Source organism: Sus scrofa, chromosome 9 (assembly GCF_054392235.1).
Source record: "Sus scrofa isolate SSC_HxYL_T2T_F1_AM1 chromosome 9, Sscrofa_HxYL_maternal_Yorkshire_Landrace_v2.0, whole genome shotgun sequence".
Lineage (NCBI taxonomy): Eukaryota > Metazoa > Chordata > Mammalia > Artiodactyla > Suidae > Sus > Sus scrofa.
In genome coordinates, this window is record NC_139391.1 from 81,986,631 (window position 1) to 82,013,284 (window position 26,654).

General features: G+C 38.8%; 1 protein-coding gene across 7 annotated transcripts in view; it reads right to left on the minus strand.

The window, feature by feature from the left end:
* Positions 1–4,310: 4,310 nt before the first annotated feature.
* ASNS (asparagine synthetase (glutamine-hydrolyzing)) overlaps positions 4,311–26,654 on the minus strand; it is a 183,159-nt gene continuing 160,815 nt past the window's right edge. For 4 of the 7 annotated variants that reach the window (XM_084974130.1, XM_084974132.1, XM_084974131.1 and 1 more), the window contains 11 exons: positions 22,318–22,589; positions 17,984–18,221; positions 13,804–13,989; positions 13,451–13,552; positions 12,867–12,994; positions 11,740–11,866; positions 10,874–10,980; positions 10,042–10,142; positions 8,113–8,194; positions 5,170–5,325; positions 4,311–4,657 (listed from right to left, as the gene is read on the minus strand). In XM_084974130.1, coding sequence (XP_084830256.1) covers positions 4,448–4,657; positions 5,170–5,325; positions 8,113–8,194; positions 10,042–10,142; positions 10,874–10,980; positions 11,740–11,866; positions 12,867–12,994; positions 13,451–13,552; positions 13,804–13,989; positions 17,984–18,221; positions 22,318–22,566 — 1,686 coding nt within the window. In that variant the 5' untranslated portion in view covers positions 22,567–22,589 and the 3' untranslated portion in view covers positions 4,311–4,447. 7 annotated transcript variants of the gene reach the window in all.

Consider the following 26,654-nt stretch of genomic DNA (forward strand, 5'->3'; position numbering starts at 1 on the left):
CCCTGGGAGGGAGCCCAGCTCTGCCTGCTCCTGCTCCCAACTCATGCCGAAAGGAGGCCCCTACCCCAAGTTCCTAATTCAGAGCAGAGGCCCAGGCTGTGGTTTCCTGCTACTAATGGGAGGAGAGTCAGGAAAGAGGACCAAGGCCCTGGAGCCCATCTGTCTGGCTACCTGGTGGCTCCACCACTTAGTCATTAGCCAAATGATCTGGGCCAGTGACTTAACCTGTGTGAAAAACAGAGGTGATAGTGCTGACCTGTGCTAGTTACTGCTCCTTTGTAAAAATATAATGGTGTCCAACAACCTTTTGATGAGTCAGAGATCTGGATAGAGCACAGCAAGGGTGGCTTACCTCTGCCCCCCCATGACTGGGGCCTTGGCTGGAAGGCTCAGACAAGGAGCTGGAATCCTCTGGAAGTTTACCCATCCCACACCTGGTGACTGCTGGTGACCGAGCCTATGGCTGGGGCTATCAACCCTAACTCTTAGACATGGCCTCTCCCTTTGGCCTTGGCTTCCTTACAATATGCATCAAGAGAGGAAGCAGAGGCTGAATCACCTTTTATGATCCAGCCACAGAAGTCACACAGGGTCACTTTCTACTACATTTTTAGTTGAGGCAACCATGAAATTCTGCCCTGGCTCCAGAAGAAAGGAAACAGACTACCTCCTCAGGGGCATAGCAAGGCTCTAGAGAGTCTGTGGGACCAGAAATACTGCTGTGGCCACTTTTAGAAAATAAAATCTGCCACACTTTCTCAGCGTGAGGGTTAACTCACTAAATGAGGTAACACAGTCAAGTACTCAGGATGGTGGGTAGGTAAGTGCTTGATATTGTGATCTGACCACAGCACGGTGTTGAAACCACATGGAACTGCCAGCTTTCCTCTCCCTTAGGGACCCACTCTAAGGATCTGTTATCTCAGACTCCAGACCAAACGGAGGGAACCCGAAGGTCTCCACACAACCATCTGATGCCAAGGGCTGAGGTTAGCTCCCTTTTATATTTTTCTTGTAAAGGATCTAAGAAGCTTTGAGGCCTTATTTAACCAAGATCATATTCTTGCACAGGTGCAACTGTGCTTTTATAGCAAAAGATTTGCAAGAAAATATTAAAGCTATTTAAAGCAATAGTGGATTTGGGTGGTTCTAATTGTTCATTTTTAAATGGAAATATATTACTCTGTCAAAATTACAAAGTACTTCAAGTATTAAGGTGAAAAAAATCTCTTTAACTGAAGTACAGTTGATTTAGAATGTTAGTTTCATACACAGCAAAGTGATTCATTAATAGATTCTCTTTCAGATTCTTTGCCATTACAAGTTGTTACAAGATACTGAATATAGTTCCCTGTGCTATACAGTAAATCCATGTTTATTTTCTACAGAGTGGTGTGTATATGTTAATCTCATACTCCTAATTTATCCACCCCTGCCCCCCCAGCTTCCCCTTTGGTAACCGTAAGTTTCTTCTCTATGTCTGTGAGTCTTTGTTTTGTAAATAAGTTCATTTGTACTTTTTAGATTCCACATATAAATTATATTATATAATTGTCTTTATCTGGCTCACTTCCCTTAGTATGATAATCTCTCTGTCCATCTGTGTTGCTGTAAATGGCAATATTTCATATTAAAAAAAAAGAAAAAAAAAAAAAAAACTCAAGGGGCACATCTTCCACTAGGGTGTTTGGATGAAGCTGAAAAGGCAGGAGGCTATCAGTGAATAATCTTTTAGTTTCTGCTGAAGGGACTGGGTTATCTGCTGGTAGCAGTGCTGTGTGGACTAGAGACCACATGCCTTCTTAGCACTGAGCCACCACTATCAGAAAAGCCCAGGAAAGAAGGACTGGCCCATGCGTAGCTGCTGAGTCATGTGCACATGTCCCAGTGGCCATAGCTAAGCTTTCTACTACTTTAGTGGCAGGAGATAAAGCTCCATGCCAAGCACCTCATGGAGCTCTCACCTGCAGCTTGAACTCCAGCAAGTTGCTTCAGTCATGGTTGCCCTGCAGGACTGGTCATCTCTACAGTCAAACTTTTAGTATGAGATTTAAATATTCCTTAAGTTTGAATTGGAAGCCAAGTTCACACCCTCAAACACTGGCAGTTTAGGGGTTATGACACACCTTAATCTGCAACACACCCTGTAGGTTCACTATCAGCTAAGTCTCCCAAGGATTCGTGGTGTTTCATAGCTTGGCTAGGTGAGGCTGTCCCATGTATGGGTATGTCTGGCACCAAATCATGCTGGGTTTAAGCAATTCAAGCACCTAGAAATATAAGCTTACCATTAAGAGTCAACCAGTAGTAATTAATGGCATTTCCTTTGTTTTCTAGAGACATTTTAAAATAGTAAGTGAAGGCCTATAAACAGTCCCCACTTTCCAACTTGGCTGCTAAATTCCTGGCCTACTTAACTCTTCGCATCAAGCAAATTTACCTGTGTACCAACAGTTTCTTCTTTCAAAGTTCCTCATAAGTAAATTCATTTTTAAAGTATATATGTGTGTGTATATATATAAAGACTATATATATACATACATATATATATACACACACACATACATATATATGTATATATAAATATATATGAGAGAGAGAGAGAGAGAGAGAGTCTTTTTTTAGGGCCGCACCCACAGCACATGAAAGTTTCCAAGCTAGGGCTTGAATCAGAGTTGCAGCTGCTGGCCTACGCCACAGCCATGGCAACTCGGAATCTGAGCTGCATCTGCCACCTACACCACAGCTTACAGAAACGCCAAATCCTTAACCCACTGAACAAGGCCAGGGATCGAACCTGCATCCTCATGGACACTAGTTAGATTTGTAACCCACTGAGCCATAGTGGGAACTCCTAAAACGTATTTTTAAATGCTCTCTCTAAACAACCAATGAGCATTCGAATTTAAGTTGTTCATTGAATGATTCCTTGTTACACTTTGTCTTCCTCCAGCTAGGTTCAGATGCTTGGTTTTAGAAGAGGGCCCAGCAAACTATGGCCCAATGGCCCAGTCCAGCCCACTGCCTGTTTCTATAAAGTTTAAGAGAACACAGCCATGCCCATGAGTTTGCCTATCACAGTCATGTCCTCATTTTCATACTGTCTGTGGCTGTTTTTGCACTACCACGGCAGAACTGTACAGTTCCAACAGAAGTCAACAAAGCCTAAAACATTTCCTGCCTAGCCCTGAAAAAGTCTGCTAACTCCTGATCTAGAACAGTTCTGGAAGAGACGTCTCAACAACAACAAAAAAACCAGAAAATACAAATTACTATTTTACAAAGGACTCACCTCTCCAGAGGGTACCTAGCTGGCTAAGAATGCAGAGAACTAAGGGAGGGAAGTCAGACGAGGGTCACATGAAGACGAGGCAAGGACTAGAAGGAGGCCATGCTGGCAGGAGACCCAGAAGTCCTCCACAGAAGCCCTGCCATTGAAACCAAACAGGGCCTTTTTGTGTTCCCCCACCTTTCTGGTTTGTAGGAAATAGTCCTCGTTCAACCTCCTAGACCTTCCCTGAGCTCCAAAGGGCAGAGTCAAACAGTTGCTCATCAGGGAAGAGGGGAAATGCAGAACAAAGGGAGGAGCAGTCAAGAAACAACAGTGCCTATGGAATGGGACCTCCTGTAGAGCACTAGGAACTCTGCGCAGTATTCTGTGATAACCTAGATGGGAAAAAGAATCTGAAAAAGGATGGATATGTGTGTGCGTGTAACTGAATCACTTTAACAGCAGAAATTATCACAATATTGTAAATCAACTGTACTCTAATAAAACGTTGAAAAAAGAAACAAGCAACAGTGCAGCAAGGGGTCCTGGGTCCTCCTGAAGAAATATACAAAATACCAGGATCTTTGTGTTCTTCTGCAGAAACTAAGCCCCCTCCCACCCAGGTGGGAGGAGCACTAGATTCCTGGATCACCGGCCTGTTACCTCACTACCCATCAGAAAAAAAAAAGTCACACACCTGCAGCTTTCACCCCCAAATTTTGCCTATAAAAACTCCTCCCTGAAAACCATCAAGGAGTTTGGGTTTATTGAGCATAAGCCACTTGTTCTCCTTACTTGTCCCTACAATCATCCTTTCTCTGCTCTAGACTCTGATGTTTGGGGTTTTTTGGCCTCACCATGTGTCAAGCCCATGAACTTGCACTCATTAACACCAGGAAAGTGCCTGTGAGTTCTCCAAAACAGCAGACTCTTCCCCCTTTCCTAGCTTACTCTCTACTTAGCGTGATACAATAAACGCCCTTCAGTTTCTAGCCATCCCTGAGGAAGGGGCTGGTGAATATACACGACTGCAGCCATGTTTCTGATTTAAGCCTTTAATTTTTTTCACATCCAAGGAAGCCTGTATGGTGGACCCTTCCTGCCTCTAAGCCCCCTACCTGCACAGCGAGAAGAAGTGTTTACTTGCACAGCGAGAAGAAGTGTTTGCTTTCACACCTAAGCTTTGGCAGAAGCCTTGTAATGGGACAGAGTGCGGGCAGAAGGATCAGAGGCACTGATCCACCTGGGCATCCAGTAATGGGTCAGCCAGTCGGCCCGGCCTGGGTAGTGGCGTTCAAAGATCTGACGGTAGTAATAGCCTTCCTTCGTTTTTGGAGTATTGAAGGGAAATTTCTGGGCTGCAGTTGCCATCATTGCATCATCAACCTGTAAGAGTACAGAAGCAGAATGGGTTTTTTTTTAATGGCATGGAAATACTTATATTTAATCTGGCTTCTCTCTCTCTCTCACACACACACACACACACACACACACACAAGATATGAAAAGGCATGACTGTAAATTGTGATTCTTTTGAATCACTTAGAAAATGCTAAAATACCCTAATATACAGAACTGCGGAGATTTTTAAGGAATATTCAAATGCATTTTCTTCTAAGTGGTGGCTCAAGTATTTCATTCATGTGTCTAATAATGTCTTGCACCCAGCAGTTGCCCAAAAATATGTAAAATGAAGGTGCTGACTGGTAAGTCTCCTCTCTATTCCAGATCCTACTTTATAATCCTTCATGCTACCTATTCTTACAAAACTCTTATAAAAGTATTGTTTTAGAGAATCTCTCCTATAGACACAAAACATTAAAATACAAAATGAAGAGCAATTACAAGTCTGTATCCAAACTGTCCTACTCTAGAATATACTTTTAAAGATATAATACCTGATGTTCAATATATTCCTGTAAAATCCTAAACCAGGAATTCTTAACTGAGGTTATTCCATCACTGAAGGCTTCTTTCGGTCGCCAGAGAATTTCTTTAGGTATCAGATTGGAGTCCTCAAATGTCTCTCTCAGGAGATGTTTTTCTATCCCGTTCTGATGTGAAAACAAAGGCGCATCAGTAAAAATTCTAAGTAAAACCAGTATCAATCCAACAACATATCAAAAAAATTATACACCATGACCAGGTTGGGTTCATCCCAGGTTCACAAGGATGGTTCAACATACGCAAATCAATCAACATCATACACCACATTAACCAAAAAAAAAAGTCAAAAATCATATGATCATCTCGATAGATGCAGAAAAAGCATTTGACAAAGTCCAACATCCATTCATGATCAAGACCCTCGCCAAAGTGGGTACAGAGGGAACATTCCTGAATATAATCAAAGCCATTTATGATAAACCCACAGCAAATATAATACTCAATGGGGAAAAACTGAAAGCCTTCTCACTCAAATCTGGAACAAGACAGGGATGCCCACTCTCACCACTGCTCTTCAACATAGTTTTGGAAGTCCTAGCCACAGCAATTAGACAAACAAAAGAAATAAAAGACATCCATATAGGAAGAGAAGAGATGAAACTGTCATTGTATGCAGATGACATGATACTATATACAGAAAACCCTAAGGACTCAACCCAAAAACTCCTTGAACTGATTAATAAATTCAGCAAAGTAGCAGGATATAAGATTAACATTCAGAAGTCAGTTGCATTTCTGTATACCAGCAATGAAATATTAGAAAAGGAATACAAAAATATGATACGTTTTAAAATTGCACCTCACAAAATCAAATACCTCGGAATACACCTGACTAAAGAGGTGTATTATATATGCCGTGTACTTATATGCCGAGAACTATAAAACTTTAATCAAAGAAATCAAAGAAGATGTAAAAAAATGGAAAGATATTCCATGCTCCTGGATTGGAAAAATCAATATTGTGAAAATGGCCATACTACCCAAAGCAATCTACAGATTCAATGCAATCCCTATCAAATTACCCATGACATTTTTCACAGAACTAGAACAAACAATCCAAACATTTATATGGAACAACAGAAGACCCAGAATCGCCAAAGCAATCCTGAGAAACAAAAACCAAGCAGGAGGCATAACTCTCTCAGACTTCAAGAAATACTACAAAGCCACAGTCATCAAAACAGTGTGGTACTGGTATCAAAACAGACAGACAGACCAATGGGACAGAATAGAGAACCCGGAAATAAACCCTGACACCTATGGTCAATTAATCTTTGACAAGGGAGGCAAGAACATAAAATGGGAAAAAGAAAGTCTATTCAAGGAGATCCTGCTGAATAGCATTGAGAACTATGTCTAGATACTCATGTTGCAACAGAACAAAGGGTGGGGGAAAAAATGTAATTGTAATGTATACATGTAAGGATAACCTGACCCCCTTGCTGTACAGTGGGAAAATAAAAAAAAAAAATTAAAAAAAATAATAATAATTTTTGACAAAGGTAAAAAAAAAAAAAAGAAAGTCTATTCAGCAAGCATTGCTGGGAAACCTGGACAGCTGCATGCAAAGCAATGAAACTAGAACACACCCTCACACCATGCACAAAAATAAACTCCAAATGACTGAAAGACTTAAATATACGACAGGACACCATCAAACTCCTAGAAGAAAACATAGGCAAAACACTCTCTGACATCAACATCATGAATATTTTCTCAGGTCAGTCTCCCAAAGCAATAGAAATAAAAGCAAAAATAAACCCATGGGACCTCATCAAACTGAAAAGCTTTTCCATAGCAAAGTAAGCCAAAAAGAAAACAAAAAGACAACTTTCAGAATGGGAGAAAATAGTTTCAAATGATGCAACCGACAAGGGCTTAATCTCTAGAATATATAAACAACTTATACAACCCAACAGCAAAAAAGCCAATCAATCAATGGAAAAATGGGCAAAAGACCTGAATAGACATTTCTCCAAGGAAGATATACAAATGGCCAGCAAACACATGAAAAAATGCTCAACATCGCTGATTATAAGAGAAATGCAAATCAAAACTACCATGAGATATCACCTCACACCAGTCAGAATGGCCATCATTAATAAATCCACAAATAACAAGTGCTGGAAGGGCTGTGGAGAAAGGGGAACCCTCCTGCACTGTTGGTGGGAATGTAAACTGGTACAGCCGCTATGGAGAACAGTTTGGAGATACCTTAGAAATCTATACATAGAACTTCCATATGACCCCACAATCCCACTCTTGGGCATCTATCCGGACAAAGCTCTACTCAAAAGAGACTCATGCACCCGCATGTTCATTGCAGCACTATTCACAATAGCCAGGACATGGAAACAACCCAAATGTCCATCAACAGATGATTGAATTCGGAAGATGTGGTAAATATACACAATGCAGTACTACTCAGCCATACAAAAGAATGACATAATGCCATTTGCAGCAACAAGGATGGAAGAATCTCATACTGAGTGAAATGAGCCAGAAAGACAAAGACAAATACCATATGATATCACTTATAACTGGAATCTAATATCCAGCACAAATGAACATCTCCTCAGAAAAGAAAATCATAGACTTGGAGAAAAGACTTGTGGCTGCCTGATGGGAGGGGGAGGGAGTGGGAGGGATCGGGAGCTTGGGCTTATCAGACACAACTTAGAATAGATTTACAAGGAGATCCTGCTGAGTAGCATTGAGAACTTTGTCTAGATACTCATGTTGCAACAGAACAAAGCGTGGGGGAAAAAAATGTAATTGTAATGTATACATGTAAGGATAACTTGATCCCCTTGCTGTACAGTGGGAAAATAAAATTAAAAAAAAAAAAAAAAACAGTATCGATGGATAGTTTTTATCTTGGTTGATTCACCCACCTTGGGGATTCTCATATCTGCTGGCAGAGACAAATAGTAGGAAGAAAACCGATGATCCAAGAAGGGGACTCTCAATTCAAGGCTGAAAAAGAAGAAAATCAAAATCAAAATGGCTATCTACCCAGGCTTTTATAAGGTTATATTTATAGTCCTAAATGCCCTACACTAATGCATGAATACAAAAACCTTCATTCAAAATAATATGTATTATATCATCTACAGAATGAAACTGTTGGAGAATACTTTTACTTTGTTTTCTATAAACAATTATATATCTCAAAAACTGGAAAAAGAATCATGAGTGACCTGACCATTAAGAATGTACTTTGTAGGATTTCCCATTGCGGCTCAGCAGTAACAAACCCAACTAGTATCTGTGAGGATGCAGATTTGTTGATCCCTCATCTCACTCAGTGGGTTAAGGATCCAGCATTGCCATTAGCTGTGGTGTAGGTCACAGAGGTGGCTTGGATCTGGCATTGCTGTGGCTGTGGCATAAGGGTGCCAGCTGCAGCTCTGATTCAACCCCTAGCCTGGGAACTTCCATATGCTATACATGTAGCCCTAAAAAGAAAAACAAAGTACTTTCCACGGGGTGGGGTAGAATTAGGAAGTTGGGATTAACATAAACACACTGTATATAAAATAGAGAAACAAAGACCTATGGTATAGCATAGGGAACTATACTCAGTATTTTGTAGTAACCTATAAGGGAAAAGAGTCTGAAAAAATATATAATGTATAACTGAGTCGCTTTACTGTACACCTGAAACTAACACTGTAAATCGGAAAAAAAAAAAAAAAAAAGCATATGGATTTTCTCATAAAAAACAACTCGTTTATGCCATGCCACAGATTTACCTGGCAACGTTAATGCATGATTATAATTTTGGCCTAATATTCTGTTTCTCAACCATAGCTTCACTTTCTTCTACCCAGAATATATTCATCTTTCTTCCTGCACATTAATAATTAACTCTATTAAAAGTTTTTGAAGAGATCAAATAGTATTTAAAATTTTGGGCTCATATATAAATATCTGAATAACTTTGCTGTACCCCTGAAACTAACACAATATTGGAAATCGATTATACTTCAATTTAAAAAAAAAAAGAATACCTTGCCTAGACTGTTCTGACTCAAAGGTCTTACTAGATGAGACCTATTAAAAGCTAATGCTAAACTATGGTTATTACCCTATCTGCTTGTCCTAAGCTGAGTAATCAAGATTCAAGAAGCAGATAATGTGACCTTTGATGAAACAATGTGGAATACTGCTTCATACTGAATTTAAGTTACTAATCAGCTAGTAGTAAAAATGCTTGAATTCAGTTCATTCTCCAAGCTCATACTTGATTATTTTCTAATCTAAGTGTGATTTGGTAGTAGCAACTAAAAGAGTTGATGTTGGTTGTTGATCATGTACAATAAGAGTTCTCAATTCTCCAAAATGACCAGCTTTAAAAAAAAAAAAAAAAAAAGGGAAAAGTTCATCCAACCAGAAATGATACCAAAGAAACCTGTCTTATCATCTAATCAAACCTTTTGCATCTTCACTGTCTGGTCACCACAGCATCAAACAGGCATGGCAGGCAGTCAACACTTGCTGCAGTAAGTATATAATCTTTGTTTCTCTTAAGACCTGAGGAGAGCTGCAAGTACCTTCCCTCTTAGTTGCCCAGAAACAAGGAGAATGTTGTGCTTTAAAGGCAGAAACTCCACCTAAAACAATGTCCACGCCTCCTCTCACCATTACAACAGCACTCCAATTTAGCCTTATCCCTTTGCACTAAGAGACAAGCTTCAGTTTCTCTATAAAAGTCATAATTTACAAGATATAGCCAACTGGAAAGAAAAAAAAAAAATGACCATCAAGTCTTTTGTTTTTTGAGGCTATTTTTACAATTGTTTCCTAAAATATCGAGTTACCCATGGGCAGCAGTAGTTCGATCTGCACGGAGAACATCAAACAAATAGAGTTCCTTCAGAAGCCTCTCGCTTTCCTCCTCGGCTTTCTCAGGCGAAGGAGCCTATTTTACAAAGAGCTGAAGTTACAAATACACTCACAAGCTTTGCCTTTGGCACATGTAAACAGTTTTTATGGGACTCTTACACATGGCTCCAACTCCAAACGTAGTAAGACACAAAGCCAAACAAAGTTTAGGAAACGGAGTAAATGTTTTATTAAACATTCCTCCCTTCACACCAAGACTACTAGTGCTAGAACAAATACAATGGACATACCAGGAGTTCCCATTGTGGGTCAGCATAATGAACCCGACTGGGATCCATGAGGACATGGGTTCGATCCCTGGCTTTGCTCAGTGGATTAAGGATCTGGCATTGCTGTGAGCTGTGGTATAGGTGGCAGATGTGGCTCAGATCCCGTGTTGCTGTGGCTGTGGCTGGCAGCTGCAGCTCCTATTGCGATTCCACCCCTAGCCTGGTTACTAGAACTTCCATATGCCAAGGGAGTGTCCCTAAAAGACACACCATGCAACAACCGTAAGACCACAGGGGACTAAGAAGTAACAGAAACATGACTCTTATACTTAACTAGCTTTAACAAATGGAGATTATCTGACACCATTAAGACTTCTTTCTCCCCCAAAGAAATACAGGTACTATCAGTTTTCCTCCTTAAGTCTCAAAGATACTCAAATGTGCCACTGCTATACCAAAAGAAAGACCAAAGAAAATAGTCAAACAATTCATACTTTTCTTACCCTGGCACCAATATCCTGCCATTGAGGAATCTTACCTTGTGAAAATATATGTAACCCTGCGTAAGTTCATCTGAACCTTCTCCAGAGAAGATCACCACACTGTCCGTGTTCTTCCGAATGTACTTGGAAATCAGGTACATACCTTAAAAAAGAGAAATTATTGTTCATGTGAAAATAACCCTCTACCAAAAATGTCTTTTATTTTCCAGAAAAGACTGCAAGCTTTGCTACTAAGTTAGACCAGATCTGTATTAATATAAAACAGTTTTCAATATAATGACCTTGTATCTACCAGCCATTTATATGTACATAATCCAAAAGTTGTACTGTTGGGATAAAATAGCCCCAAACCCTTCCCCAGCTTTATATATAGGTTTTATTTATTCTTTTATAATATTATATAATAATAATAATTAGATCACTTGCTTTGGAGTATGTTTCTGATCTCAGTATGTATCCACAGGTAAAACTAGCACTGCTTGCTAGGCAATAATTATTACTGATTGATAAATCATATGATGGGGTATCTACCAAAAAATATCTAAAATGAGCATTCCTTACACAAAATTAGTTACAACATATACCTATTTCCTTATATAGCACAAGAAACTTTTGAACAGAGAAGTGGGGGAAAGGAGGCACAGAAAATATGTACCTGCCGTTTAAAGAAATACAGCGATACCATAAATGTAGAAGTTAAGCTACGTGTGTGTTTTTCCTCTTACTCCACAAAGAATTCATGAAATTCTTCAATGGTATTACCTTCAACAACTGCTGACACGGGATTTTATTTATGTTCATTCTTGAGTTTTATTTTTTATAATGATTACCTGAAACACTATTTTTTAAACCTTACCTTTGTCAGTATTAAAAATCTTTTTGAAATCATAAAATGCATTACCTACTGAAGCACGAACTGTTGTAATATCGTACGTTTCCAGGGAGAATATGACTTCATCCAGCACCTGAATGCCTTCCTCAGAGTTAAAGAGGACTTCATGGTGTTCACTTCCAATATGATCTGCCACCTGATTATATAAAGACATATCCACACACTTGTTATTTAAAGAACTAATCTTGAAAATGAAACAGGACAGTAGTTCACAACGTATCATAAATTAACAATGGTGGGAAACAAACAGGACTAAGGGGAAATGATTCCGTTTTTTGTGAAATATCCCTTCACAATAAGGAGAAATGATTCTCCAGGCTGCTGCGGGCAAGCCCCACCTAGTCAGGCTCCCTTGCCTGCCCTCCAACAACCATCACATCTCCCATCAGCTCTTCCCACTTCAAGCTGTCACCCTAGCAAACATGCTCTCCACTCCCCACCCCCACACTGATGTTACCGCTTTTTGGCCTCCCTGCAAAGCCTAGTCTTATATTGAGGATGTTATTCCTAAGTTACATGGCCCCTCCCCTCTTTCTATTTTCTTCGGCTATTGTGGATTCATTCAGTGTTCGTCAACTGGCTTTGGGATCGCCCCTTCCCTTATCCATTCTATGTGTGTGTCAAAAGTGGCAACAAGGTATCCTGCACACTAAATGTGTACAAGATCCCCTCTGCCCACAGTCCTAAACACAGTACTTTATTAAAAAATGCAAACTAACGAGAATAGCTAATATTCGCTAAGTACTTAATGCATGCTAGTTTCTATCTTAGGTACCTGAAATTATGAAATCTTCATCTCAAAACTATCTCATAGTAGATCTACTACTCCTGTTACACAAGGAATTGAGTGGTAAAGTCAGGATTTGAAACCAGCACCCAGGCTCCAAAGCCTTCAGCCTTAACCACTCTCAAAAGGGCAGAATTATCATCACAGGGCTTTTATGAGAACTGCATGGGCCATGGTAAATAAAAGTATCTAGCATACAGTGTACAAGAGTTGACATTCAACAGGCATTTCATTCCACTTTCATATATTTAATTTAAAACAATTACCTAAGTCAATACAGCAAAGTATAGAATCATCCATTGTTAACAAGCCTGTCTTAATCACATAACAGGCAGAGACAGTGTCTTACCTTTCTAGCAGCTAGTAAATCTGGACTATCTTCCATGCCAATCGCAAATGTCTGCAGAGGGTACTGTACTTGAGCCTCTTTTAGCTGCTTCAATAGGGTGGCAGCAACCAAACTGGAATCCAAGCCGCCTGCAAGCAGCACAGGAAGAATAGAGATTATGCGCCTTACAGAAGAGGGGGAGAGATACACATTACGTTCTGATGAAGCACTGAGATTAGAGTTTACCATTTAAAATCCCCAAGTTTTGGAAATTGAAAGTCAACTTGAATGAGAAAAATCTAGGATTTAACCTGTGGTAATGGTAACAGTATTTGAATTGGTTAAAAATCACTACACACATTGTAGGACTCAGAATATTCTGAAGAATGTTTACAAGCTCATTCATACTAATATAATTACAATTTTACATTGCTATATTATTATGAATATTAAAAGCAATTTACAGAAAACTTTTTCATTCTATAATGGAGGAAATGTTAAATCACACAGTATTTTTTTTACTGTCAAAACTTCCAGGATAGCTATAAATCACTTAGCTGAAATGAATATGCCCTACACAAAATTAGGTTTTTAACTGACCACACCTGATAAAAGGCAGCCAATCCTTCTGTCTGTCATCAAACGTTTCTTAATGGCATTGTCAAAAAGGATCCGGAGGTTGCTCTTCACAGCTTCTATCTCAAAACCTATTAACACATAAAGTAAGTGAAACAGCTGCAGAAAAGCCTGGGCTGAATTATTTATGGTAACACATACTAGATCATCTATAAATATCATGGCATATGCTCAGTGGTAGAGTTGGCCAAATCCCAATGTGTCACCTCCAAATTAAAAAGGAAAGAATTTTCAAACTAAAATTGTCCCAATGATGTGAGAGTAAAGTTTTGCTCTGGGGGAGAGAAAAGGGGAACAGGTGGGTGGGTGTTTCCCTTCTCACCTGGGAAGAGTTTTTCCACGCTGTCATACAGGGTGTGCAGAGGCTCATCTCGACAGTGATGATATTTTACTATTTCCACTGAGGCGACTTTGCCATTTGGCTTTAAATCCAAAACTTCATAGTGTCCGGGGAGAAAAGGCTCCACTTTTAAAAAAGGGGTCATGGAGTGCTTCAAGTTAACGAGACCTACAAATTCACAAAGATAAAAACTCAAATTAGGATAATACTTCATAGTAACTTGCACAATTAGTTAATACTCTCTAAATTCCTATTTATTTTTCCTTTTTAATCCAAGTACATGTCCCATATATAAGAAAAACAGGAAGGGCGTTCCCTTCATGGTTCAACAGTGAAAGATCCCGTCTAGGATATATGACAATGAAGGTTCAATCCCCGGCCTCACTCATTGGGTTAAGGATCTGGCATTGCCATCAGCTGTGGTGTAGGTCACAGATGTGGCTCGGATCCTGTGTTGCTGTGGTGTAGGCCAGCAGCTGCAGCTCCAATTCAACACCTAGCCTGGGAACCTCCAATGCTGTGGCCCTAAAAAGCAAAAAAAAAAGGGGGGGGGGGACTTTAATCCCCCAAACCCTACCATCTACCTCTAGAAAGATAATAGTGGTGCACAGATGCATGGCAAAATTACACTATTTCAAGGCAATAGGAAAATCTCTACTGTTCACATTCTTTTCCCTAGCTGGAATTTCTGATCAAGAAAATGTTTTCCTTAATAAACTAACTATTAAAGAAAGAAAAACAAGATACATGTATTAAGCAAAAAAGACAGACTTGAAACTGTTAATTTATGATATCCTGGTAGTCACTTGTCATCACTGTGGTATTTTATGAAAACAGTCATGATTCCCAGTCCTTTAACAAACAAAAGGATCCACTGTTAGGTACTTCAAAGTCTTATATTGAGAAATCAGACATTTGTCCCTTAACTAGTTATTAGTCACTGTGTTTGAGTTAAACAGTATAATTTAAATTCTTTAATAGGCTTTCTCAGGAAGTAAGCAACTCAATATCACCATAACCACTGGTAAAAACAAAAACAAAAACAAAATTAGTGTTTTACTATAAATAGTAGCAGCTCGGGAGTTCCCATCGTGGCGCAGTGGTTAACGAACCCGACTAGGAACCATGAGGTTGCGGGTTCGATCCCTGGCCTTGCTTAGTGGGTTAAGGATCCGGTGTTGCCGTGAGCTGTGGTGTAGGTCGCAGACACGGCTTGGATCCCATGTTGCTGTGGCTCTGGCGTAGGCCGATGGCTACAGCTCCAATTGGACCCCTAGCCTGGGAACCTCCATATGCCACGGGAGCGGCCCTAGAAAAGGCAAAAAGACAAAAAAAAAAAAAAAAAAAAAAAATAGTAGCAGCTCATCTACACAGATTATTTATAATTTATAATTTAAGTTTGTTAACCCAGAAAGCTACTGTGTAGTGTTGCCTTCAAAGAGCAGACGAGACCCAGATCCTATCACTAGCTGGCAGACTTCAGGTGAGGCACACAGCCCTTGCAGTGGATAAGGAGCAATTACAAGGTTTTCAGCAGGGAGTATCATCATCAAAGGAGTTTCTGATAGCCAATTTTAAAAGCATTAAGGAAAACTGGAATTCCCATTGTGGCTCAGCACTAACAACCCAACTAGTATTCATGAGGATGCAGGTTCGATCCCTGGCCTCACTCAGTGGGTTAAGGATCCAATGTTGTAGGCCAAAGACACAGTTCAGATCCTATGTTGCTGCGGCTGTGGTGCAGGTAGGCAGCTGCAACTCTGATCTGACCCCTAGCCTGGGAACTTCCATATGCCACCAGTGTGGCCCTAAAAGGCAAAAAAAAAAAAAAAAAAAAAAAAAAAGGAAGAAGGAAAACTGTTACAGTATTCTTGATGAGATCATGTTTCATGTTGTTTAGCAAAGGACAGTGTTGAGAAGGATGTAAAAAATAAGTCAAGAAATTTCAGAGGGTAAACTAGATGTGAGACTATAATTCCTTATCAAGTATCAGAGACCCAGTGGAAATGAGGAGTCTGCTTTTCCCTTGAGTTCTCTTTGGTGGGCTTCCATAACAGTACTTTAGGTAAATAATATATATATATTATTACCTAATATATATAATATTATGGTATAATATTATACAATAATATATATATCCTTGTTCTCTGCATATGATCACACTAAATGAGAAAGGATTTAAGAAATGAGGCAAAAAGGCAGACAGGCTGGTAGACCAGATTTTAGGATGTTATTCTATCAAGCTATAAGATAAAAGATGAATGTCTTCCTCAACTTTATTATCAAAAAATGCTAAATATGATTTACAAGTTATTTTCTTCCATTCTCTGGGTTGTCTTTTCACTATCTTGATGGTGTCCCCCTTGAAGGGCAAAAATGCTCAATTTTGATCAAGTCCAATTTATCTATTTTTCTTTTTTTGCTTGTGCTTTGTGGGTTATTATCTAAGGAATCTTTGCAAAATCCAAGGTCATGAAGATATAGCTCTATTTTTCTAAGAGTTTTATAATTTTAATGTTTACATTTAGGAATTTGGCTCACTTTAAGTTTTAACTATGGTTGTGAGGTAAAGGTTCAAGCTCATTTTTTTGCATGTGTATGTCCAGTTGTCTCATTTGTTGAAAAGACTATTCTTTGCCCACTGAATGGTTTTGGTACCCTTGTTGAAAATCAGCTGACTACAAATGTAGGGGTTCACTTTCGGCCTCTCAATTCCATTCCACTGGTCTACATGTCTATCCTTCTGCCAGTACCATACTGATTAGTTTTGTTTTGCACTATGTTTTGAAGTCAGAAAGTGAGAGTCCTCCTACTTTTTTTTTTTTCTTCAAGGTTGTTTTGGCTATTCTGGGTCCTTTGCACTCTGTATGAATTTCAGAGTCAGCTTGTCAGTTTCTAAAAAGAAGTCACCTGGGATTCTGCCAGAGATCATGTTGAATCTGTAAATGAGCTTGAGCAGTCTGTGCCAACTTAAAAATATTAAGTCTTTAATCCATGATCATGGGATGCTTCTTTCTTTTAGACCTTCTTTAAAGCTTCTTCATATTTTTTTTTCATTTCTTTCAACATTATTTTATAGTTTTTCAGCATACAGTTTTGCATTTCTTTTGTTATATTTATTCCCAAATATTTGCTTCTTTTTGATGATTTTTGTAAACACAAGTAAACCATGCGACCTTGCAAGTCCACTCCTAGGTGTGTGTGTGTACGTGTGTGTGAATGTGTATGTATGTAGAGAAATGAAAATACACAAAAACTTATAAATATGTAGAGTAGCATTATTCATAAGAGCCAACTGTCCATCAATTGACAAAAAGATAAACAGCAGATAAACAGAATGTGGATATATCCATGTAATGGAATATCTTTTAACCATAAAAAGTAAGTAAACATGATAGGACACAGATAAACCTTGCAAGTATTATGCCCAGTGAAAGAAGCCAGTAACAAAAGACCACATATGATAGGATTCCATTCATAAATAATGCCCAGAATAGGGAAATCACACAGACTGAAAGCGAATTGGTGGTTGGCTGGGACTGAGATGGGGGAGGGGAGGGTTAGACAGGAAGTTTAATGGTTGATGGCTATGGAGGGATGGGGAGTGACACTGAAAGAGTAAAAGGTTTCTTTTTTAGATAAGAATAATTCTAAAATTGATTGAAGGTATCTAGGAACATAGTAAAAAACACTGAACTGTACACTTTAAATGGATGAATTACATGGCATGTAAATTATACACCAATATAGCTGTTTTAAAATACTAAATAAACATGTGTTTGTGTGATGCCATGGCACAGTAGAACATGCAGTAATTGCAGGGCTGGCCAGCCCTACCATCACAGTGTGACATAGGAAAACCTGAAAATAGGTATGTGATCAAGCCTGATGCAGACCATTTCAGCCCAACAAAAAATAAATGACTTTACTACAGATTTATCCTCTAAGGATTACAGAATTTAAGTGCTAAAAAGAAGAGTCCAACTCTCTGTTTAAAAAAAAAAAAAAAAAGCTCAGAAAAGTCCATGACTGACCTAGTCACTTGTAAAAATTTGGGTTGCCCCATTTGTAAATATGGATTGGACTAGACTTGTAAATATAATCTAGAAGAGGACACAATCAGGACAGTAATGAAAAATCTATGGAAAAATTCTATCATTACCTTTAGCTTCTGAACACACAGCCAAAAATCCATCTTCTGTCATGGCTTTAAATAAAGGTCTGACTCCATAGGTATCTCTGCCCAGGAACACTTTCTTATTGGCAGTATCCAGTAAAATAAAGGCAAACACCCCATCCAACATGCAAACTGTTTGCTCAATTCCTCCTTTGTCATAAAGATGAAGGATTATCTCACCATCCACTTTTGTCTGATATTCAAATTCAAAATGGTGTTGCAGCTTAAGGAAATAATAGCAAAACAAAAATGTGAGAATCCTTGTGCATTTACTAATTTTTTAATTACAGAGTTGCTTCGGTATTTCTTTGATCTGTAAATGCATGCACTTTAGTGATTTAAAAGAATCATGTCATTATCAAAATATAGCTTGTCTGAATACAGGATCCCACAAATTCTTTACAGAATCAAGCTAAGTCTGAAAATTTTAATTGCATTCTGATAAACAGAATACAGAGGCAAGGTGCCTCTGTATTGTGTAGAGGGATGGAAATGCATATTCTATACATCTATGTATGTACTACATAGATATTTACATCAATATGTACATTAGGCAAATAAGCTGCCCAGTTATCATGACACTAAAAAACATATCTTCCACAACTGTGAGATTTTGGTTTGGGAATGTAGCATTGGCTGAGTTTCTTCTGGTTCAGTTTCACACCCTTTCTATGAAAATAGAAAGCTGGAGTTCCCGTCGTGGCGCAGTGGTTAACGATTCCGACTAGGAACCATGGGGTTGCGGGTTCGATCCCTGGCCTCGCTCAGTGGGTCAAAGATCCAGCATTGCCGTGAGCTGTGGTGTAGGTTGCAGATGTGGCTGGGATCCCACGTTGCTGTGGCCCTGGTGTAGGCCAGCAGCTACAGCTCCAATTCGACTCCTAGCCTGGGAACCTCCACATGCCGTGGGAGTGGCCCAAGAAAAGGCAAAAAGACCAAAAAGAAAAAGAAAAAAAAATAGAAAGCAAAAGGATAAATATATTTGGCACTATTCCCTGACAAATGAATGATTCCATCAAAATGATGGAGACACATGGTCCAAAACAAAGCTTCTGGTACTGGGGAGAAATGTAGCTCCCCGTCCTTCCACCACCTTCAGAGGCATTAGAGTTACTTCTCAGTACTGAACAAAAAAGACTGTGGAGCTTGATTCATCCACACCTCCCAGTGGAACAGCAAAGAGACCATCATTCCCACTGCATGTAGAGAGGGATCCATTAAGTTAGGCCTCAACTCCATGGCGCTCTCTCCATCACCACAGGTAAGCTGAGAGAGTGAAAAGTTCTTGGTGTGTTCCTCTATCTTTGTACTTCTCCTATTTTTGGCTGATAATATAGAGAGAAGAGACTCACTTAAACAAAATCAAATAGAAATGCTAGATACATTGGAGCATTTAAAACCTGTTTTTTAAATTTCAAAAAACTCAGTCTCTATGTTTGCATGTGTATGAACTATAAAGCATGTTTCACAAACACGCTCCATCCATCAATTTGTGAACTTGTTGATAAGCATGGAACTGTCCAAAACGAGCTTTGGCTGCTTGCAGTGATTTAAAAAGCCACCTCCTGGTCACCTCTCCCTGTTCTGAGAGACTGTCAGTGATGAACTCTGTCATTAGGAGGTAGGGTTTGGAAAGAGTCTTCTGCTCACCCTTCTGGGTTTAAGTATCTGCAGGATAAATGAGCTGAAGCATTTGATCATTTCAGCAACAGCTTCTCAAATCCATCCTCAGTCCCCACCACGTCATCACTGCCCTTCGGCCTAAAGCTTGCCTGCAATTTACTGGTTAATGACTCTCATATACCACTTCCCACTCTCCTGAAACCACCCTGGGATAAAAGCCCCACCTAGAAATCACTGCCACCTGACTTGTTGGCTGTAGGCCTCTGATGCCCCCCACAGGGAGAGGGCCTCCTCCCACTCCCAACACACTGCTGGCTGTATTTTAGTAGAAAATTTTACTTTCATCCATAAAGGGGAACTTAGAAGCTTATGTTGCAGCATTCTTTAAATAAGCCTGAATGTCGATTCTACTCTAGACAGATTTTTAGCTGCTCACACTGCATAACTCTAAGATTAAGAGAAGCGATACAACTTCTGCTTCTGAAAATACAACATATATGTCTAATTTAGAATAGAAATATTTTCAAAATATTTAACTTTTTAATAACTTTTAAGCAAAATACATAAAAACAGCTATGTTCAAATAAAACAAGGCATTGCCATCTCATTTAAGACAAGAGTCAGGCTACTTTCACCATAGTATTAAGTTAGCATTCTCTCGTACATGGGACTAACTCAGCTTGGTAAGAAAGTTTTAACTGCTCCCCTCCTCTATTCCCACTAGCTTCTAACTCCATTCTCACCTTTCCTGTTCACCATTTCACTTCTAAGCACCTATAAAAATGATGTCGGGGTACAGTAGGCCCTTACTAAATATATGAAAAGGAATTTGCTGAAAAACTGTAGCAACTCTTCAAATAAGAGAATGTTCCATAAGCAGACAACAAACAATGGCTAAAGCTATTATTCAAAAATAAAAATATCTAGAAGTATCTAGAATATAAATCCCCACCTATGAATGATAGGCATACATAAAGATGGTTCAGGAGTTACTACCGTGGCTCAGTTGTTAATGAACCCAGCTAGTATCTATGAGGATGTGGGTTCAATCCCTGGCCTTGCTCCATGGGTTAAAGATCCAGTATTGCCATGAGCTGTGATGTAGGTCACAGGTGTGGCTCAGATCCAGCGTTGCTATGGCTGTGGTGTAGGCTGGCAGCTACAGCTCTGATCAACCCTAGCCTGGGGACCTCCATATACCATATGCCACAGGTGCGGCCTTTAAAAAAAAAAAAAAAAAAAAGGTTCAAAAAGTACCAAGAAACATCACAACCAAATATATGAACCTTGAATGAAATCTGGCTCAAAACCAGAAAACAACTATTAATATATTGATTCTTGGAACATCTGGGGAAATTTAACATGAACTGGACATTAGAGGGTATTAGGGATTCTTAGGTTTAGTAATAGTATCGGTATTTGGGAGAAGAATGCCCTTATTCTTAGAAGGTAAATATTTACATATCTAGAAATCAAGTGTCATAATTTCTGCAGTATACTCTAAAATGATTAAGCCAAAAATTGAATGTGTGTGTATATAGGAAGAGAGAGATAAACCAAAAATGGCAGGCAAAACATTAACAAATATTCGATGTATATGCTCAATGTTCTGTTCTTTTCTATAAATGTGAAATTTTCAATATTAAAAGCTGGGGAGGAAAGTGACAAAAAATAACTTGCAAATCTTAGATGAAAAATTTCTTACGAAACACTAGCCAAATAATTCCAGCTTGCAAGGCTCTTAGAAAATTTGTATTCCTCAGGTCAGAGTTTCCAAACCCTTATACTACTCTCATCCTAAGAGTACACTTTGACCAGATTAGACAGTTGTTCCTACTTTAGTGCTGCACAAAGTCTTACTTCTTACACCCTATGGTATCTGGCTACCTATTTGTCTTTTGGCTCTGATTATGTCAGTTATGCAACAGCAGCATCTTAAGGGCAGCATTACATAAAAGCTACAAATGTGATTACCCACAAACTATTAAATTCTACCCCTGCCTTAAAATCTTCAAGTTTCATTGCCGTTAGAATTACACGCCAACTTTCTGCCAAGTCCTGCCTACTCTGGTCCTGCCACACCTCCCTCACTTCATCTTGCCCACCTGCCCTTTGTTCATTTACAACAATTGCAAGGTTCTACACATTCAAGTCACTGTGCATGAGATGCTCTTCCCAATCCTACTAGCTGATCCTTGTCCATTAGGTTTTAGTTCAAGTGCCAATTCCTCAAGAGGCTTTCTGTGACCACCTGTACTGAAACAGGATCTCCCATATCCAACAGCTCCATATTCATTTCTACAGAGTGCTTGGTATATGTACAATCATTTTCTTTTTTTGTCTGCTCCCCAATGGAATAAACTCCCCTAGCATGCAGACCTACCTCTCATATTTACTACTATATTCCCAGTGCCTAACATAGTCTCTAACTAATATTAAAACACATGAAAGGTTTAAAAAAAGATTCTAAGAGTTAAGAACCTAAAATGTAATCCTCAATATCATTTTTTTGTGACTGAATCATTTCCCCTCTTTGTGCACCAGTGCCCTATCTCATTGCAGCAAATGGGTTAATGAACATGGAAAGTGTTTGAAAAGTAAAAAAAAGCATTATACAAAATATACTAAAACTATTATCACCAACTAGCTCTGATGCATCATCATAGCCAGATATCTTCTGGTTTCATTTTATTTACCTTCTTATGGTTGTAGATTTCACCATTGTAACAGAGCCACAAATAAGGATATTTCTTCACTCGAATTGGCTGCATTCCAAACAGCTGGTCAACCACTGCCAACCGGTGAAATCCAAAGCAGCAGTTGGTATATCCGTTGACATTCTCAAAACGAAATGCATCTGGACCCCTGTGTGCAATCTTCATAGCACTCAGACACTGAACAGAAAGGCAGTCATCGCTGCCAAAGAGGGCCCAAATGCCACACATGGTGGACTGGAGCTATAGGCTCTCTGTGGAGAGAAAAGCAGACCAGTTAAATATCCAATTCATTTCTGTATTAAACCTTGATTCCCAAGACTTGCATAAACCACTTCAAAGACTGAAATCTAAATTATCTTATCTACAGTAATTTTCCATTAGGTTGGCAGGCACATAGGAGTAGAGAATGATTTCATTTTTTTTGACAAGTATACAGAAAAAGTGAATGATCTTCACATCTAGCCAGCTAAATATAGCAGCATACCTCCAAAGCCTGCATTCATCTCATATTAGGATTTGGTAAGCTAGAGCTGATAATGTTCAGGCCACATTTTGAGTTTTACTCCCAAGATACAGATAGACATGAAGGCTGGCTCCAACTTAGTCAGAGATCCAGCCTCACTCTCCACACCCCAGAATCTCAAAGGCCCTCAAAAATTCTAGAAATTACTACAGGTGCCTCATGCATCTCCTTGACAATTACATTTCTTTCTCTTTACCTGTATCAACCTACGTAGAGTGGGAAGAAAAAAAAAATGCTCATACATACTAAGTGTATATTAAGATACACAGCCATTACAAGCACTTCACAACTTCTAGCTTACCTCTAAGAGACTTATTCACACGATCAAAGAAATTCTAGAGAGAAAGCAGTATTATCTGATATCCTGGCTTTATAACAAAAAAAAAAAATTTAAGTTGAGAGAAATATAAAATGTTCTCCATCAAAATAGCCTAAATGATAAAAAATATTCTCAAACACTTTTATCCCAAAGCTGCCTTGGTCATAAGAAAGCAAAGTCAGTGCTACATCTCTAAAAACAAGGCTCATCCTTATAAGCCAAGAATCAAGTAAATACTTCCTACAAAGGTTAGTTACTTTGCAATCTCAAAACTCTCAAGTGTGAAATAAAGGGCTGTTTTATTTGAATGCAGCCAGCTCAAAACTGTTGTTTTATAAAAATATCTCTAACTTGGAAACCATTTTGGTATTTAAGTGACGCTGGGAAAACTGGACAACTACGTGTAAAAGAATGAAATTAAAACATTCTCTAACACCATACATAAAAATAAACTCAAAATGAATTAAAGGCCTAAATGTACAACCAGATACTATAAAAATCTTAGAGGAAAACTAGGAAGAACGCTCTTTGACATAAATCGCAAGAGTATAATTGAAATCCTCTTCCTAGAGTGGATCTGAAAACAAACCAATGGGACCTAATTAAACTTAAAACTTTTGCAAAGCAAAGCAAACCATAAACAAAATGAAAAGACAACCCACAGAATGGGAGAAAATGTTTGCAAACAAAGCAACCAATGACCAACGAAGGATTAATCTCCAAAATACACAAACTCATGCAGTTCAACATCAAAAAAAACAAACACAATAAAAAATGGGCAGAAAATGTAAATAGATATTTTCCCAAAGACATACAGATGGCCAAAAAGCACATGAAAAGATACTCAACATCACTAATTATTAGAGAATGTAAATCAAAACTACAATGAGGTATCACCTCACACCAGTCAGAATCGCCATCATCAAAACATCTACAAACAGGAATTCCCTGGTGGCACCGTGAGATAAGGATTCGGCATTATCACTGCAGTGGCTTAAGCTGCTGCTATTGTATAGCAACTTCCATGTGATGGAGGTGTGGCCGAAAAAAAGGGGGGGGGGGCTACAAACAATAAATGCTGGAGAGGGGTGGAAATGTAAATTGATATAACCACTATGTTTTCTACTATGGAAAACTGCATGGAAGTTCCTCAAAAAAGCTAAAAATAGAACTACTATATGATTCAGCAATCCCACTCCTGGGCATATACCTAGAGAAAACCAAAATTTAAAAAGATATGGGAGTTCTCATCATGGTGCAGTGGAAATGAATCCGACTAGGAATGATGCAGGTTCGATCCCTGGTCTCACTCAGTGGGTTACAGATCCAGCATTGCCATAAGCTGTGGTGTAGGTCACAGACATGGCTTAGATCTGGTGTTGCTGTGGCTGTGGCGCAGGCCAGCAGCTGTAGCTCTGATTAGACCCCTACCTGGGAACCTCCATATGCCCTGGGTGCAGCCCTCAAAGGACAAAAGACCAAAAAAAAAAAAAAAGATACATTCACCCAATGTTCATTACAGCACTATTTACAACAGACAAGACATGGAAGCAACCTAAATGTTCATCAAGAGAGGAATGGATAAAGAAGAGGTGGTACATACATACAATGGAGAATTATTCACTCATGAAAAAGAAAAAAGTAATGCCATTTGCAGCAACATGAATGGACCTAGAAATTATAATACTAAGTGAGGTTATACAAAGACAAACATCATGATATCTCTTACAGATGGAATCTTAAAAAAAAAAAAAGGATATAAACACACTTACTTATAAAACAGAAACAGACTCATAAACTTCAAAAACAAATTTATGGTTACCAAAGGGGACAGGTGAAGAAGGGATGGATTAGGGGTTTGGGATTGGCATGTGCACACTACTGTATATGGCATGATGGTCAACAGTACCTGCTGTACAGCACAGGGAACTCTATCCAGTCAGTATTTGTGATAACCTATATGGGAAAAAAAATCTGAAAAAAAAGGGTATGTTTAAGTGTATAACTGAGTCACTTTGTTGTACAGAAGTTAATGTTGCAAATCAACTGTTAAAAATGGGGAAAAAATGCAAATTTGCAGCAAATGCCTAGATAATTTGGGACAGACACCATCAAGAAAAAATATATATTCAAGCTACATCAAACACTTAGAGCAATCCTCTCAAAACATTTCATTTGTATTTAAATTAATCAAAGCTTTGTTTGGCCTTTTAATGAGACCAAATCAAATTAATAGAAAATGGTATCAACTACAACAACTTGCAAATCAAGTATCTTATGTCCTGTGCAGCCCCCTACCAAGCACTTGGCCAAATAGCCTATAATCAAACACAGGCATAACTCTGAGTTATTGTGCATTTGGTTCCAGACCACCACAATAAAGGAAGTCACATGAATTTTGTGGTCTCCCAGTGCATGTAAGTGTTGCTTAGACTGTGCCATAGTCTAGTAAGTGTGCAATAGCATTATGCCTAAGGAAAAGAAAGGTACATATTTTAATTAAAAACTACTTTCTCTCAAGCAAATGGTGCTGTGAAAACTGGACAGCTGCATGTAAATCAATCAAACTAGAACACACCTTCACACCATGCACAAAAATAAACTCAAAATTTCTTAAAGACTTAAAAATAAGACATAACATCATAAAACTCCTAGAAGAGATCATAGGCAAGACATTCTCTGACATATATCAGCAGTTGTTTTCTTAGGTCAGTCTCCCAAGACAATAGAAATAAAAACAAAAACAAAAACAAATGGCACCTAATCAAACTTAAAAGCTTTGGCATAGCAAAGGAAACCATGTAAAAACACATACACACACAAAAAGACAACCTAGGGAATGGGAGAAAATTGTTACAGATGATGCAAATAACATGGACTTAATCTCTAAAATATACAAAAAACTCATACAACTTAACACCCAAAAAACCTCCAAACAACCCAACTGAAAAATGGGCAGAAGACCTAAGTAGACATTTCTCCAAAAAGAACTACAGATAGCTAAAAAACACATGAAAAGATGCTCAATGTTACTAATAGTAGAGAAATGCAGATCAAAACTACCATGAGGTACCACCTCACACTGGTCAGAATGGCTACTGTTAATACATCTGTAAGTAACAAACACTGGACAGGGTATTGAGAAAAGGGAACCCTACTACACTGCTGGAGGGAATGTAAATTGGTACAAGCACTATGAAAAACAGTATGGAGGTTCTTCAGAAAACTAAATATACAATTACCATATGACCCAGCAATCCCACTCCTGGGCATATGTCCAAAAGGGCAAAAACTCTAATTCCGAAAGATACATACAGCCCAACTTGCATGCAGCCCTATTTACACTAGCCAAGACATGGAAACAACCTAAATGTCCATCATATATAAGATGTGCTACATATATACAATGGAATACTACTCAGCCATCAAAAAGAATGAAATAATGCCATTCACAGCAACATGGATGCAAACTAG